Source organism: Zootoca vivipara, chromosome 2 (genome assembly GCF_963506605.1).
Source record: "Zootoca vivipara chromosome 2, rZooViv1.1, whole genome shotgun sequence".
NCBI lineage: Eukaryota > Metazoa > Chordata > Lepidosauria > Squamata > Lacertidae > Zootoca > Zootoca vivipara.
This window is the reverse complement of record NC_083277.1, coordinates 45,006,904-45,023,946: the sequence shown is the minus strand read 5'-3', so window position 1 is coordinate 45,023,946 and position 17,043 is coordinate 45,006,904. Positions and strand designations below refer to the sequence as shown.

The window sequence follows — 17,043 nt, the reverse complement described above, 5'->3', positions numbered from 1 at the left end:
GTCTTAGACTTGGTCAACAATTTGGCTGCAGCTCTTTGGACCACTTGAAGTTTCTGAGCACTTTTCAAAGGCAGCCCCATGTAGAGCGTGTTATATAGTGATCCAAATGGGATGTAACTAGGTTGCGTGGGTCACTGTGGCCAAATACATATCAAGGAATGAGTGCAGCTGGTGCACTAGCTTTAACTGTGAAAATGCACTCCTAGCCACCGTAGAGACGTGGGCATCCATGCTCAGAGCTGAGTCCAGGAGCATTACGTAGGGGTTGTTCTGGGCCCCCATGCACATAAGTGGAATCGCATAAAGTGGGGAGCACCCTCTATATGCCTATTTCCCCCTGCTCTTCAGCTCTATCTCCCGCTCTCTCTCCACTCCAGACCAAAATAAGAGTTTGGAGTTGAAGCTCTGGGGCTGGCAGGAGGCCGCATGGAAAAGCGCCAGCTGCTGCTGCGCATCAGCTGTTTGGTGGAGAGGCTAAGCGGCCTAAACAAAGCTCCACTGAGCCTCTGGTCTCTTTGGGACTTCCTCTGTCCTCATTGACATCCTTGTTAGGCTCCAGGGAGGGTATGGTTCTATTTACTTACCATATTGGCCTGAATATAACCCTTTCCCCCCCCCCCCAATTCCAACCGTGAAAAGTTAAAGTGTGGCTTATATTCGTTACCTTAAGGTATGCAGCCAGGAGTGTGGCAAAGCAGCGCCTGCCCCATGTGTAGTCTCCCGTCCTCTCCCCCAAGGTCAGGAAGGGAGAGTGAGGAAGGGGAAAGGCTGCTGGCAACGCAAACAAAAAGGAACACAGATGCAAGAATCTAGGGTTGCATTCAATGTTAGTCCAAGTACAGTATATCCATTGTAAGTTAATGGACTCAACTAACTTAGATCCATTAATTTCAATGGGTCTACTCAATGTTAGTTGGCCACAATACCAAGAGTCACATTTTCGTGTTAAAGTGCAGAGACGTCTGGTTTTTGAAGACAGGTAACCAATTATCAAACCTTCGTAAAAGCTTTCAACAGCTCTCCTAAGCTGGACTCTCTCTTTTCAAAAAGTGAACTGCCACCAAGAAGACATCAGGACAGACCAGAACATTTGTCTTTGAAGTTTTATTACAAAAATATATCTGCAAACATACAAAATTTTCAATGAAAAATGCTTATTCTTAAACATTTATGCAATAACTTAATATTTGCCAATATAATAAGATGGCACAAATTACATACCCATATACTGAAATGTTAATGAAGCATTATGGTGACAGTTTTAAAAGTTGCTCAAATGCTAGTGGGCACAATCCAGGCCACCGCAAGTGCAGCGCCAATATGTAGCGGATTCCAACAAGTTCAATATATATCAGCTCCCAATACCCCCACCTATATATGTGCGTAGAAGAATGAATAACTTCAACCAAGCAGTCAAGGACTACGAATATGAATAAGACGTGCGTACAAAAGTTCCATTCCTCTTCCTAACGGTCTCTTGTACTTCCTATGTGCCCACAAAAAATGGGGAAACAGGGCTCTATTGATCCTCCAAGAATCATTCAGGTGTGAATGCTGTGCCTGTGGAACAGGACCATGCCCACAGTATCCCTAAAATAATCACTTAAAATCCAAAAGATCGGAAGCACCTCAAACTCTTGATATGCATGCGAGTACAAATTAAAGCGCTAAACCCAAACACTGAGTGTAGTGTGCATTTTTAACAGAGAACCACCATGTGCCCACAATGTTAAATTGGTACAAAAACAAACCACAGGGGGAAGATTATTGCAAATGTTTCCCACTTAAAGTGAAGATATTGCACCTTTTAACATTTTTCACGAAAGATGTCCAAAACTGAGGTGAAATATATATTGCACACATTCCTCTTTTTAAGATATGCTTAAGAAGCAACTCATGTAAGCCAACAAGAGGTGGCTGGGTTTTTGTGTCAGACCACTCCACATTAAATATAATTATACCCGTGCCTAATCATGGCATTGGTGGAATGCCCTAAATCCAAGCAAAAGAGAAATACCCGGGGGGGGGGGGATACCATTTAGTGTGCCTGAAACATGATTATACTCTCTGGCTTAGATCCAAAGTTCCAGGGAGTGAAATGTCACTCTCAGAAGATGGAAATGTGGAAGCTGTTTCCACCAACTCCTCCTTTCTACCAAAACTACTCTGGAGGCCTGAGGAACCTTCCAGAAAACTGAGGCAGCATGGGGGAGCCAAGGAGGAAGTGGGGACCTGCAAGATCACTTTCCCTTTCCCCTTTCCTTCAGCAACATTTGTCTCTTCCACAGAATGAGCTTTTCTGTTCATGGAAGAAACTTTGAATCCTACCCCATACGTCAGAATAAGACAAGCTTTTACTTGTCATACTGTCCTATTGTGCCTTAGCTCTTAGCAGACTGTTTACATTTTGCCGGGTGTGTCACAAATACAGAGTTGCTAGGCACATTTTTAACAAAACATTGTTAATGCAACAGAACAAAACAGCAATGAGTTATTATTGAGTAAGCTGCTTGTTTTAAAGCCACTTTTGGATGGACAAATATTAAGCAATTTGTAATAAAATGCTGCATATAGGCAACGAAAAAATACATGCTTAGATACTGAATACAGTATTGATTTTAGGGCTGTCTAAAATCATACGTTTGCTTGTGGGAAATAATACCTTGCTAAAATATAAGCTTGAAAAGAATGGCCCAAGTCGGTTAGCTATGTATTTGTTACTGCTGCATGCAAGCAAGAATAAAATGTTTCATTGTAACTCCAAACTTCTACAAGAGATGACAGACTAAATCGCACTGAGAACAGACCTATTGTAATCATTCAACTTAAGGAACTTAATTCCATCAATTTCAATAGGTTTACTCTGGAGTATGATTACTGTTGGATATGACCATATGTAATCAGGTGAAAGCTGTCCAGTGATTTCTGCATTTTGTAAGCATCTGCGATTTTTACCTTGCAGCAGAGTTTTGTTTTTCAAAGCAATTCTTAAAATGTTTTGTTTTGTTTCGTTTGTTAACTTCTCACACTACAGTAAGCAATAAAAGCAGAATGCTGCTTTGTATTGCGTAGTTTGCCTGTGATCTCCCAACTTGAGCCTGCTACATACACAAATGTTAATGACGTGAAATTCAATTTTCTTCTAGCTAAGGGAATTTTCTTTGGAACCACAGAACTATTTCTTGATGTTGCACATACTTCTATCAGTTGAGAACTCTGACCTGCCAAGCTACCAGATGAGGTTTCTACGGAATTACTGTATAATGCAAAATAGTAAACAGGAGGACAAAGGGTACTGGGACAAATATTCTTTGAAAGAGTGATGCTGTCTGAAGCAAAACTCTCTCTCTCTAACCCCTTGAAGTCACAAAACCATAATGGTACATTCAATATCAGGGAACCCTTTCAGGGGTAGCCAACGTGTCCCCCAGATGTTGGATTACTATTCCCATCAGCCCTACCCAGTATGGTCAGTGGTAAGGGAGTTGCAGTTCAACATCTGGAGGGCACCACACTGGCTACTTCGGTTTCATTTCCACCGATATTTGGATACAATGCTTACTTTGAACATTGTGACCAACTTCAGCTCAATATCATTATTCCTCTAATATTATGCTTATGGCTAAGAAGGTGTTCTTCTTTCCATCCACAATAATTAAGGACTGTTCTTGAGTCTTTATTATCTACAAACACAGCATTATATACGGTAAATTTGGTTCATGGGGTATGGTTAATACAGCCACTTAAAATAAACTGAAGAGTACTGCAGTGGCTTAATTCCCCACACCCCACCAGGAAAAAGCTTCATACAGAATAATTCTGTTTAAATAAGCAAGCATGTTTTTGTTGGTGCACATACATGGGTGTGCTATCAAAGGTCCAAGCATTTAAGTAGAGCTCTCATGTTTCCTAAAAATAAAAAAGGTCTAGAAAGCCTGAAAAGATGTATTTGAGTTTTACCATTAAAGCCAAAACATTAGTCGAATATGTATATCACTACTAACATATTTCCCTGAATTCTGCACATATATCTGATATAAAATACTATGTTTGCAACTAGAAACACTGAGTTCAAAGGCCGAAGAGGTTCTCTCAAAAGGCAGATTTTGCTAAACATAAAAACACCTACTTAAAATCACTCAAAATGCAGTACATATTTTGATTTTTAAAAATCCAACACGCTATATATCAAAACACTGATTTGTGATGGAATCATAATTAAAGCTTGGTAGATGAATTACAGATAGTATCTGCACCTTGAAGGGATCATTGTTACATTTAAATTTTAAGAGCAACAGGTACATTCTAATTCAGGACCTTTTCCATTGCTAACTCTACCAAAAGAAGGGGGCCTTTATAAGATCCTGGCTGTGCTTTTTATCAAGCCCTACTCATTTCAATGGCTTGCACAAGAAACTGATTGTAACACATGGATCCTCCATTCCAGCAATGCTTTGACAAATAAGCAGTGTGTGTTGATCGGTTAAAAGGAATACAAAATTACCTTTCACAATATAAAACAAAGACCTTCTACTAAAAAATGAAAAACCACCCCATCCTTTAATATTAGTATTGCTTGAACATATTGAGATTTATGTTACACTAGAGTATTGCTAGCTACTATCACATGCCATAATGAAATAAATACAAGTCAAGGAGAGACCGATAGCAGCATATAAAACAACAAGGAGACCAGAGCAACTTCCTTTGGGAAGAAGGTTGATCTTTACAGTGGTAATGAAATCTTAACCTTCTATGAGAACTCACAAAAACCTGCAAATGGAGGGAAAATATGGGGAGAAGAGCAGACTGCATTTGATGTTTATGTGCCCATTTTTAAACACCACAAATGAAATTATACACACTTCTCTGGGTTCCTTTTCATCTATGCTACAGGCAAACCTCCAATATTTGCATTAAGCCTGGAAAGGACAATAAGGTGACCACAATGATGTTCCATCCATTTCTGTTTAAAAATTATTTGCTTGAAAATAGTATCATTAGCAAAATATAAGCACACTGCAAGTATTGTTGAAGGGGTATTTCATAATCCACCTTGATTTTGCCTTAGTAAAATATAAGGATGCATAAGCCAGCATTGCATATTAAGGGGGTCAATTTGATGGTCAATACCATGCTGAGTCCATCCAGCTCCAAGGCTAACCCCCCCCAGCATTTTTACAATGCTTTCCACTGTTTCCTTCCAAAGCCCTAAAATGATCTTCTGCATTCCTTCCACAGCTCTTTAAATCAGAAGCTAGCTTCACAACTTGTTATCTTTACTCAACTGACGAAGATGGCTTAGACAACATTCACCCTAATTATTTAAATGTATGTACCAGATAGTAAAAATCAAAACAGTTTTTCATATTACCCACTCAAAAATAATGTGCTATTAAACATGAAGACCATTTTCTGCATACAGAAATAAAAGCCTGCTGGTGATTGGTCACAGTGAAACCTAGATCACTTCTGAGAACATTTGTTATGCAATTTTAAGGGACAAGGTCTCCTTACTTTAACAAAACTTAAAACTTCAACTAAAAACAACCTTTAAAAATATTAACAGTTTCACAGAAGAGGCATAATTGTTTCTGAAACAATTAGGTGGTAAGTTGAACTGTATTTACTTCAATTATAGTTTGATGCTGTCCATATTCTTGGTCAAGACTTGTAAATAAACTTCATGAAGCGTACTAAGAAAATTCACATCGTTCTGAAAGAAAGAGGGGAGATAAACATAATTAAACCAATGACAGAAATAATTCATCACTTTTTCCTACCCAATTCATTATTCTATACCTATTAACAAAACCTGTACTTATTTGAATTAGGAAACCCAAGTTGAATGAAGATGCAGTTTCTTACAATCACTAAGTTTAGGAGTTGGGTAGGAGGCATGAAGGAGGAAGTTTAATAAAGCTATACTATCAATGATATATAGCTCAGAAATATCACTGAGCATATGCTGCACAGAAAAGCAGTTACCACATTGCTGCTGCCAAAATACTGTGACGGGAATAACAGAAGGCCAAATAAGAACTGGGAAGAGAAGGGACAACTCTCTTCCTCTCGGGGACCCTGTGAGGGGAGAGACTCAGGCTGCACATAATAGTTAGGTGGTTGTGATTGATGGGTTTTAATGGTTCCTCCCTTTGCCCACCACCACAATGAAACTAAGCAGAACCATAGAATCCTAGAATTGTAAAGTTGGGAGCCCAAGCATCATCTAGCCAGTGTGGTGCAGTGGTTGAGAACAGTAATCTGGTGAATTGGATTTGATTCCCTGCTCCTCCACTTGTAGCTGCTGGGTGACCTTGGGCTAGTCACACTTCTCTGAAGTCTCTCAGCCTCACTCACATCACAGAGTGTTTGTTGTGGGAGAGGAAGGGAAAGGAGATTGTTAGCCACTTTGAGACTCCTTAGGGTAGTGATAAAGCGGGATATCAAATCCAAACTCTTCTTCTTCTCTTCTAGTCCAACCCACTGGATGCAGGAATCTCAACTAAAGCATCCATGACAGATGGCAATCAACTGCATCCTATATCCTACTGCACCTCCTACATCCAGTGCATGTGGGAAAGAAGAGGACTCCGGGTTCAGTGACTAATGAATGTGAGTAATCCACTTCCAGTTCTTCAGGAAGGGAAGCGGAATCTGCAAACTATAGTGTAATAATATTGTTATTCTATCAAATTAATGAATAGTGTTTTTTCAGGAGTTCCAAGTTGCAAGCCTCTTTTAATGCAAGGTGTCTTTTAAATTTTAAGCATTCTCTTTCAAAGCTACTGTGCTTTTTAATACTGTTGTTTTAGTTATTTTATTTTATTTTTTACATACTGAGGAAAGGAAGGAAAGGGTGCAAATTTAATAAACAGATAATTTGCAATCTGTCCTGACCTTATGGGATAAATCTAACTGCCCAATTCTATTCTCAAGGCAATTCCAGTGTCACTTGGTAACACTATCAAAATTCATTTGGGCTGTTTAGATTGTTTTCAACCTGAGGAAGCAGTATGGCTTTTAAAATGAATTCTTTCTAGATTAAACCTGGATCAATCTTATTTGACAAGGGGACACTACTGGAAACCTTTTAGAAGGGCACTTGCAAAGCAACTAAGGTAAGAAAAGGTAAAGTGAATGCGGAAGTGCAGAGAAACAAAGAGAAGCGACGAAAACTAGTCACAAGGGAGTATTATGAATGAACAAATCCATGTGAAGTCGCAAAGTAAAAGCTAATGAGCAAAACATGCATACGTGAATGCAACTGTACAAGAAGAATCTGAATTAGTACAGCAAGCACACTCTTAAAGACAAGAGGGCTCACTTGTTTTGGATGATAACCAAGAACCAGACAGCAATAAAATAAAAAGTCAATATCTGCATATGTAGGATTTTACCTACCTTGAGATTTGGATCACTATACTTTTCCATTTAGTCTCTTCCTGTATTTTGAGTATAGCCTGGGTTGAGTTACTACTTGACCTCCATGGACCAGCTGAACTGGCATCATCATCATTATCATCATCATCATCATTGCCCAGGCCTCTACAAATCTACCTATACACATGGTCTGGGACTTTCAATGTTCCCATCATGTGAATTTGCATCTCAAATTAAACATCATCAACAACAAACATCTTGTCAGTTATTTGTATTTCTGGTTCGTCATTGAAAAAAGATACCTTTGTATACTAGCTGGGCAACTCTAAGGTAATAAATTCATGAAAATTAGACAAACATAAAAGATGTGACCGTTTGGTTTTTTTTATGGCCTTATACTAATGAGAATGTGAACCTAAAGTGCCATTTAGAAGGGTGAGGGCTTTTGTAATGCCCCAACAATCACCGCCCAGGAAAGGATCACCTCTCACCTATTTTAATATCTTCCCATAGTCAAAAAAATCCTCTCTTATTCTCTTAAGAATCAGGCTATGTTAATTCATTTTTATCTACATTTAATGGAAACTTGGAACATGGTTTTAGTGAGGATGTGTAGTGGCTCTCCATTACTGTTTTATTACTTGACTTTTAGCTTCTGCTCCAGCTGTTTTGTTTTACAGGGATTCTGTGCTGTCATTTGACTGGTGCTTTATTTAGACTGGTGTTTTAAATTGTTTTATTTATTAATCACTTAAAGAACTCTAGTTATAATAAATGTAACACTCAGATGAGCTTTGCATTTTGGATCCACATACAGCTTATGGAACATTGTAGCACTATTTTTTTATACTCCTCCACTGAAGGGAAGCGGAGTTTAATAATAATAATATTATCAACCGTTAACCAGATCGGACATACACAAAGCACGAGAGCAGACTAAAGGTCAGAAACAGCATTTGTGAAGGTTTAAGACAACACAAAGCACATTCTCAAGATCACTGAAAGTGCGGCATGATTTTAATTGCAAAGTAAAATTGCTGACAGTTGACCTCTGTTCATAGGGGCTCTTTTTCCCCTCCCTTCACAGTCAGCAAGTTTCTTTGTTTCACTTGCGGTTCTGACAGGGGAAAAGAAATAGCAGGTTGTGCAGAAAAAAAACTACAAAGAAACAAAACAGAGGCCACAAAGCTGATTATGTGACAGAGTACAGGCCCATTTTATTCCTAACAATTCTATTACCAAAACACTAATTTCTGTGTCCTGTTATTTTTAGATCTGTACTCTGTAGACAAGACTTACTGATACCAGTATAGAAAGAACTAGAGAGCCCTGATGTAGCACAAAGGTTTGTGACCCTGGTGATGACAAAAAGGGGAAAACAATCCTCTTAATATAAGCCTGTCCTAGGTGCAAGATCTGTCTTTGTGATTCACTGGATTTATTGGCACACTTACAAAGCAGCCTTGCAGCTGAAGCCACCTGTACATAACCCAAAAAAAATCATTTTTCCAGTGTGCTTTTGCTGGCTAAATATGAGTGTCAATGAACTCTCAAATATTTCGTAACAGAATAAACCGAGAATGGCCAAGCCACTTGGAACTTCTAATGAACAAATTCCTGTGGCAAAGCATGTAAAGCAGGTTGATTTATGATCTCCAGCTACACCTTTGTAACATATTTTGCTAGAGGTTTTCATGTTAAAAGTAAAACATCTTTCATCTTGATTTTTCCCATCCTTGTGAACGTACAGATTAGATTCACTCAAAAGAAGTAGTGAACTATGGGAAAGTTGAGCAGTTCTTTAAAATGCAGACAGCACTTATTTAGTCCTCTGACTGTGAATAATTTGGACAATTCAGAAAACAGAAGCCTCTGCGTGTCCAATACATTTCAGGTGCCATGGCCACAGCAGACTTTTAAAACAAAATTTGCAACTTGGGAGGTCCTGGTTATCCACTTTTCTACTTCATCAGTTTGGCTTAGAAATATGAAATTTGGCTTAGAAATATGGCTTAGAAATATGAACTCCAAATATTTCTGAATTGGCCCTGAAGCACATACCTCTTGCCTCAAAATCCTGATAGAGAGATACTTGGAGAGTTGTCCTTGGTAGATGACACTTAATTTAGCATACTTAATAAATTGTGTTATTCAACTGAATTAACAGTTCTCACGTTTTTAAGGTTATCAATATCATTACCACTTAAATATTGTTAACAGTTCTCTAGTTGCTGCTTTTATTGCTAAATGATCTAACACACCTATCGGTGTTATTCCTCCTAACCTTATTTATGGTACCCACTGATAACCAGCACTTTATTCTGAATCAAGAGGCCACATGAGTCACTGACTGTACCTTTATTAGATATATTAAAGTTTCTTGAAGCTGAGATCTAGTAAGAACTGTCGGAGGTAATGTTGGAACATCTACTGCTCCAAGCGTGAGAGGAGAAGAGGAACCAACTTTGTTTTCGATGTCGGAGGACTTCATAGCTGACTGCTGGAACACACTAGGTGACAAGAGGACTGAAGGTGCCATTGTGGTTGTAGCTGCAGCATACTGTGGGGAAGCAACCTGCTAAAACAAGGAATCAAATCAGATGGGGATGATCCCCCCCCCCATTTTTAAAGAACTATCTAGATATATTAACGCCTCTTCTGACATTACCTTTCTGGTACTGTTTGAAGCCCCAGTTAAAATAGCAAGAACCAGTGACATAGCTCCTTGGCACACCGGCAAAAGCAGTGGCTGCTTCACTGGCTCTTATGTGGCCTGGGTGCTTCCAACATTATACAAGCTGCAGGGACTTGCATGCAGAAATGAAGCGGCTTAAGTTGAAAGGGCCTCCCAAAAGCTATGGATGCTAACAGTAACCACTGTGACCAACCTGGATCACAAGGCCTTTCGGGAAATAATTAATAAACCCAAATGTTTATTCTGGCATACTGATGTGGTAGCTCAAGGAGAACTCTGTAGCGATTTACAATAATATGGACAGTAGTACAATTGTTGATGCCAGCATATAAACTCAATCTTATGAAGAAACGAGAGGTTACTAAGATGTGCTCTGGAAAAATTGGGCACTTTTATAGAGCAGCCAATTGCATTATTGTTTTATGAACTACAAGGGAAAGGATTGTCGGCATATTGTAGGCATATTTCAATTCTTGCAAGACCTGGAGGTCTCCAGAAGGAGTATACTAGTAGAGGAGAACTAGGTGATCCTAATTAATGGATATGAATCAGGATTCAATACACATTGGGTCGTCAGCCTGGATGGAACCAGGTTTTGTTTAGAATTGGCCTTTGCACAAATCCAGACAGGGAAAGACACTGTGGTGATGCAAGGATTTAAATACATACTTGGCTTGCTTTTGACAAAGCTTTGGGGTGTGAAAATGTTTCAAGCTCCTTGCTTTGCTGTGCAACCTACAATTTAAAAGAAAGAAATACGTAGTATGTGAACAATCCAGCATTCTTCTTACATCCCTCTTTAAAAAATGCATACACATACACATACACTGACATAATCAACAAATACTGTTTTGGCCAGATACACAATTTCATCTGTATTGGACCAAAGTTTTATGATCAATACATCACTTTTAAAGAAAAACACTGAAAACCCAACATTGTTAAAAAAATAACTGCCTAGCCAGAACAGTGTTATAAAGCACCCTTTACAAGACTAGTATCCAATTCACCAAATGTCCAATTCACCCACTGGCAAGAAAGAAATTGTGTTGGCACTTTCAGACTCAAATAACACAGTGTAATAATATGAGAACCGCTGCTAACAGCACTAACCTACCAATGTTTTTACAATCAACCTTATTGATAAAGAAATCTACATATATTAATCTACTAGGAGCTGCAACCCCTGCTCATTTTGCTCACCCAAGTCATGCACCTCTGTCCCCACCTCCCCTCGGCAGCAGCCCAGGCAAGCCACAAAGGAACAGGCAGGACAAGCTGGGGCAGCTCCCTAGCAATTGTCCTGCTCTGCTGCCACTTCCCTCCATGGCCTTCCATGCTGATGAGGCTGGAATAGCAAAAGCCATGAAAAGTGTGCAGTGGCAGCAGAGTAGGACAGCTGCTGGGGAGCTGGTCTTCTGCAGCTCACCTGGGCTGCACTCCGACTGCTCGCTCCACCCACTTGCCTCCATACCTGGGCCGCCCCGCCTGCTTTTCTTTTGTGAACAGCAGTGTGATAACATTCTAACCATTTTATTATACACTAAGAGAACTTACCTGAACAGGTGGAATAGCTTTACCAGTCAGGGCTTGTTTGGTGTGGGATTCTTTGAAACGATCTGGGGTTGCCAGCTGGCTAGCGGCAGAAGAAGCGTTAGGCGCTACTGGCACTTTATTTACCGACTGCTGCATAACATCCTGTTGTGGGGTCAACCTGAGTTTTTGAAGGAGATCCGTATTTGGAAGCGGCATGTTCGAAGCACTTTCTGTACTGGTTGCAGCCAAAGATGTTAAGAATTGGTTCTGACTGGGAGTGATGTTCTGCGGACCGTGGTTCATATCAGACGGCTGCTGATTCACAAGCGGAGACATTTGCTTGGCAGCCTGCTGCATAACTTGCAGCATGTTATTGTTTGTGCTGCCGCTCTGAAGCATTTGCACACAGGGAGCTTCTGTGGCCAGAGTGGAATTAAGGTTAGGGCTTAGCTGCACAGCATAGTTTGAAGCTTTAGTCACTTCAGGTTGTGGGGCAGAAGGTGAGGCAATCAGTAAGGGTGGCATACACTCCTGTGGCAATAAGGTAGAAGAATTACTTTTGAAGCTTGAGCCATCCAGTTTCCCCAGAGGCTGATGGATCACAGTCGACTGCTCAAATGAAAAAGGAAGGAGCAAACTGTGCTCTCTGCATGAGGAGTCAGGCTTCTTGGTTCTCTCTGGATTAGAGTAGGGAACTGTACTGTGTTCCTTTGGAAATGAAGTTCCAAATAACTCTTCCACTGTTAGGTGTTTTGGTATGGACGAGCATGGCTAGAAATAGAGAGAGAAAGAACGACCAGAAGCTCAGCTTAAAATGCATACAAAGACTCCAGTAAATTAGTGGTAGTGTGTAGAATGTAAAAGAGAACAGCTTGCTAAAAGTTGTAGAGCCCTGCAGAAAACAGATTACGGGCCATAGGTTTTATCAACAATATTTTTATACTTATGTGGCACAATATGCTTGTATATTATGATGAAACAATATACGCTAACAACCAATTCTTGGAAACCTAATTGTAAGAGCTTGTTTTCGTACTGCTTTTTATTGTCCTTAAAATTGCAAGGCATTTTAGTCTGCAAATACCTTTAAGGAGAGAGATCTAGAAGTGTAACATTTTAGAATCTTACCACTGGTTCACTTTAATCTCCAATTCCAGACTAATAATTGGGACTATGCACCCCAAACCTCATTAAGAGCCAAAAAAGCAGATAGAACTACTTCTGATTAATTACATCAATTAAAAAATTGAAACATCCAACATCCTCCTTGAAGATCTGTCAAAAACCCTCAGTGGCTTCAGTAAGACAAAATGGCCCTAAAACCCCATTTCTAGAAGGAGACTCTCAAAGATTAAATTGTGCACCACTCCTTTTCTTTCACTAGATGGCATTGTTAGCAGGCACAAGACCTACAAGACCTGCTCATCTTATTTCTTGCAACCAATTTTCTGTATTAGAATACAGTATCTTTCTTGGCTATCTGTCTCACTTCTTAGCCAAAGCTCCTGTTTAGTTGACTGATAAGCCTTACGATGTCTGATGAGGGCCAAAAGCTGGCCTAGGTGGTCAGACTTCCCTACTGTTGCCGTAAAAGCAACCTACAGCAGGGACAGAATCCAATGGGCGCTGCCCCATGTTTAGACATACAACAGAGTTATAAATGCTGCACTCATGGCTCTCACATACTTCTTTCTAATCTTAAAACACCATGGAAAATAAAAGTTCCGGTCTAGCCTGTTTCTCTTGTGTTGGGAACTCTTGTTGTTTTTAAAGCCGCAGGGGAAGGCTGCAATCACACCACCTGAGGCAGCCCCAACAAATATAATATGTGATTGTTCAGCAGGTATAGTTCAACACAGAGGTCATCTATACCTTTAAAATGAAGACACAGGGGTTGTTTCCAATGCTGTCCCTTCTGTACACAAAAGCAGAAGAGGGAGGGGGTTGGGGTTTTTGTTTGTTTTGGTTTTGCCAAATTGCCCCTTTCTTCTGCAGTTTTCCAAGTGATCTTCCATGCTGTTCTGGAGGGTCTCCAGAGGGAAATCAGTGAAAATTATTTCCCACCCCCTGCTGTTTATGGAAACCTCTGCTGGATCCAAACAGCTGTCCATGAACAGCATCGAATGCAATTTACAGAACACCATCTTCCAGTTAGAAGGACCTATAAACTCATAATGGTTGTTTCCAACTGGTGGCTCTGCACTAGTGTTAAGCACTTTCACTTGCACAAAACAAGGCCCCGCTTTTACTGATCCCTCCTACCCAGGACAAGTCCCATATGACCCTCAAAAACTTTTCCTGAGAGCCAGTTTTATAGTTAAAATCAGGAAAAAATAAATACAGTTAATGGATAAAAGGACAAAGATTCACAAAATGTTTAGGGGTATGCGTCCCCCTGCGTCCTCTCAGAAAAAAAGCACTGGATACAACCCCATGATCCAATTATTATAAAGGTAACAAAACAGTGCAGTAATGTCACAGTGCTTTAAAATGAACATACATGGTCTTGCATTTGTAACATTGATGATCCATGCTCTGAAATCTCCGTATTATCCGTCTTTGTGGGATTTGCACTTGGTTGTGTCCAAGAAATGAGGTCACTCTTCTGATTCTAGAAAATAAAATGCATTATTTAATACCCACTTATCGATACGTTCATTTTTAGCACCCCTCTATAAACCTCCCAGGAAGATTTCTACTACCTCGCCTGCTCTACTTCTCTCTGCACTTTACACTTTTTACAACATACTATCTATTCAATATTGTGGTTATCACATTGCACAATCATATGATAGTTCTGCCAGTGTCGTGCTAAAGGCAAGACTTGATCAGAAGCTGAGTAAACATCATGGCCAGCATTACCCAGCTTCAACCCAAACAGTTCTCCCAGCTGTTGTCAGCTAGACAAGAATGCATGACTCAGGCCATTTGGGTTACCCAAATGAATGGAGAAGATACAGAATGTCTACGCAACAGAGTTTTAAAACATCTCTTACAGCTATACAACTGGGTGCACGTCCTCTAAAAGGGTAGATGTGCTTACACTTGTGAAAATACACACCAAGGTGTACACAGAACAATTATAAAATTAGCTAGAACAGTCATGAGTCCAGCATGTTTCCAGGCATTAGGCAAATGTACTAACAGCACTAAAATAAAGTGATGATTCAGCTTCATGGTTCAAGAGACCTGCCAGTTTAAATCTTTTGAGTGTACCATTTATGATGCAGTCAACAGAGCTGAAGTTGACAGTCTTTACTGCTGTTGGAGAAAAAATTCAGTCGATATATTACCTTACGCAAAGTCCCCCCTCCCCCAAGTACAAGCTTCAAGCTTCATGAGCTGACCATCAACACAAGGAAGTTAAGCCAACTGTAGCAAGCTGCAAGCTGCAAACATGGCCAGCAATGGAAACCTGCCACATCACTACAACTTTGCATAAATATGTAAAGATTTACTTTATCTTACAGATTTAAAATTCACAACATAGATTGGCAATACCCCCTCGGTCCAGTATACCTGAAGGAGCGTCTGCACCCCCATCGTTCTGCCTGGACACTGAGGTCCAGTGCCGAGGGCCTTCTGGCGGTTCCTTCGCTATGAGAAGCCAAGTTACAGGGAACCAGGCAGAGGGCCTTCTCGGTAGTGGCACCTGCCCCGTGGAATGCCCTCTCACCAGATGTCAAAGAGAAAAACAACTACAGTGGTACCTCTACTTACGAATTTAATGCGTTCCGAACGAACATTTGTAAGTCGAAAAAATTGTAAGTCGAATCCCATAGGAATGCATTGGGAGAAAAAAATTGTAAGTCGAAGCAACCCTATCTAAAAATTCGTAAGTAGAAAAAATCCTATCTAAACCAAGATGACAGACGGAGCTCCGTTCGTAAGTAGAAACATTCGTAAGTAGAGTTATTTGTAAGTAGAGGTACCACTGTAACAGACTTTTAGAAGACATCTTAAGGCAGCCCTGTTTAAGGAAGCTTTTAATGTTTAATAGATTAATGTATTTTAATATTCTGTTGGAAGCTGCCCAGAGTGGCTGGGGAAACCCAGACAGATGGGCGGCGTGGTAATAATAATAATAATAATAATTTATTATCTTTGCCCCCCCCATTTCCTGCACGTTTAGTGTGGCTAACATTCTGGTAAGGAATTTAAGTCCAATTTCATTGTTTAAAAATGCGATCCTAAAGTATCATTGCTTGTTTAATGCCAGGTTACAAAAAGTGTTATAATCTTTCTGAAGAGGGAGGAGGAAAGTTAGCTATTAAAAAAAAAATCCACCCACTAACCAAACTCATTCATTTTCACATACGGACTGGATGCAGAGAGTACATGAAAGATTAAGCTGATTTAGAATCCTATATTAAATCACTCAGGCAGTTACAAAGCTCTTTTCTCACTCCTGGCTACCCATTCTCATGCCGACTCTCCGCCCATCACATGTGGGCTGCACAGCAGGATTATTTTATGATCCATCTGGACTGTACTAGGCAGATTTTTCTATAAAATGCAAATTCATCTATAATTATTATAGACTCAAGGTAAATGGCAAGGAATTAGTAAGAGAAATGACATAAGAACATACACATGCTTGAAAAAGCAACCAATTAAAAGAATAAGGAGCAATAATGTATAAGAAACATGACACAGCAACAGAAAGAACCCACAACAACATAAAACACTAATTCAATTTATACCAGGAGTTCCATTTCTAAAGCTTCCCTCTCATTTCTTTCATTAAACAGTACCCTTACAGGTCTGCATTTTTAGAAGCATCACCTCTGAAAAGCAAATTGGATAGCTGTGGTTTAGGGCACATTTCAATAGCTGGAGGAGTTATGCAAAGTATGCGGGAGAATGGTGGGGTCGGAGTCTTTGCCTCCTACAGATGGAAGAGGCAGTGTTATAATGAATTCAACCTGCCCTGAGTGTACAGAATGGTGTATACATTTAATCAAGTGATTCAATTCAACCTGTCCCAGCTATTCATATCAGACCTCAAGATAAAAGAGAAGAGGGCATGCAGATTTAGACAGAAAGTTAGCTTAAAATGACGTTTACAAGACAGACAAGTAGACATATTTTCCAGAATAGTTCATGTGATTAAGGTTGCCAAATTATTTCTGGGCTTCTCTCCTTTGTCTTTAACAGCATGGACAGCAGAAAATCCATTATGTAGATAAAGTAATAATAATGTGAATGTCTCAATATTGTTGATAAATCCCATGAACAGCGTTGCAGTCACAAAACATTCCACACATGAAGAGTGGGAGTATTTTCAATGACTTCTCCTTCCTCCCGTCGCTCCCTGAAAGGTGTACTCTATCTAGCACTAGGGGACCCTCCAGAAAAGTGTGGCAGGTGGTGAATAAGGCCATAATGGGGAAATTGCCATAAGTCATCTTTCCCATCCATGAACGGGA

The 17,043-nt window shown here is 39.9% G+C and overlaps 1 protein-coding gene across 2 annotated transcripts in view; it reads right to left on the bottom strand.

The window, feature by feature from the left end:
* Positions 1–495: 495 nt before the first annotated feature.
* DCP1A (decapping mRNA 1A) overlaps positions 496–17,043 on the bottom strand; it is a 35,644-nt gene continuing 19,096 nt past the window's right edge. The window contains exons 6-10 of one of the 2 annotated variants that reach the window (XM_035106329.2): positions 14,115–14,225; positions 11,636–12,385; positions 10,748–10,813; positions 9,740–9,961; positions 496–5,716 (exon numbers count right to left, since the gene is read on the bottom strand). In XM_035106329.2, the coding sequence (XP_034962220.1) occupies positions 5,636–5,716; positions 9,740–9,961; positions 10,748–10,813; positions 11,636–12,385; positions 14,115–14,225 (1,230 nt within the window). In that variant the 3' untranslated portion in view covers positions 496–5,635. The remainder of the gene's footprint in view (positions 5,717–9,739; positions 9,962–10,747; positions 10,814–11,635; positions 12,386–14,114; positions 14,226–17,043) is intronic. The other variant, XM_035106330.2, reaches the window with a different exon arrangement.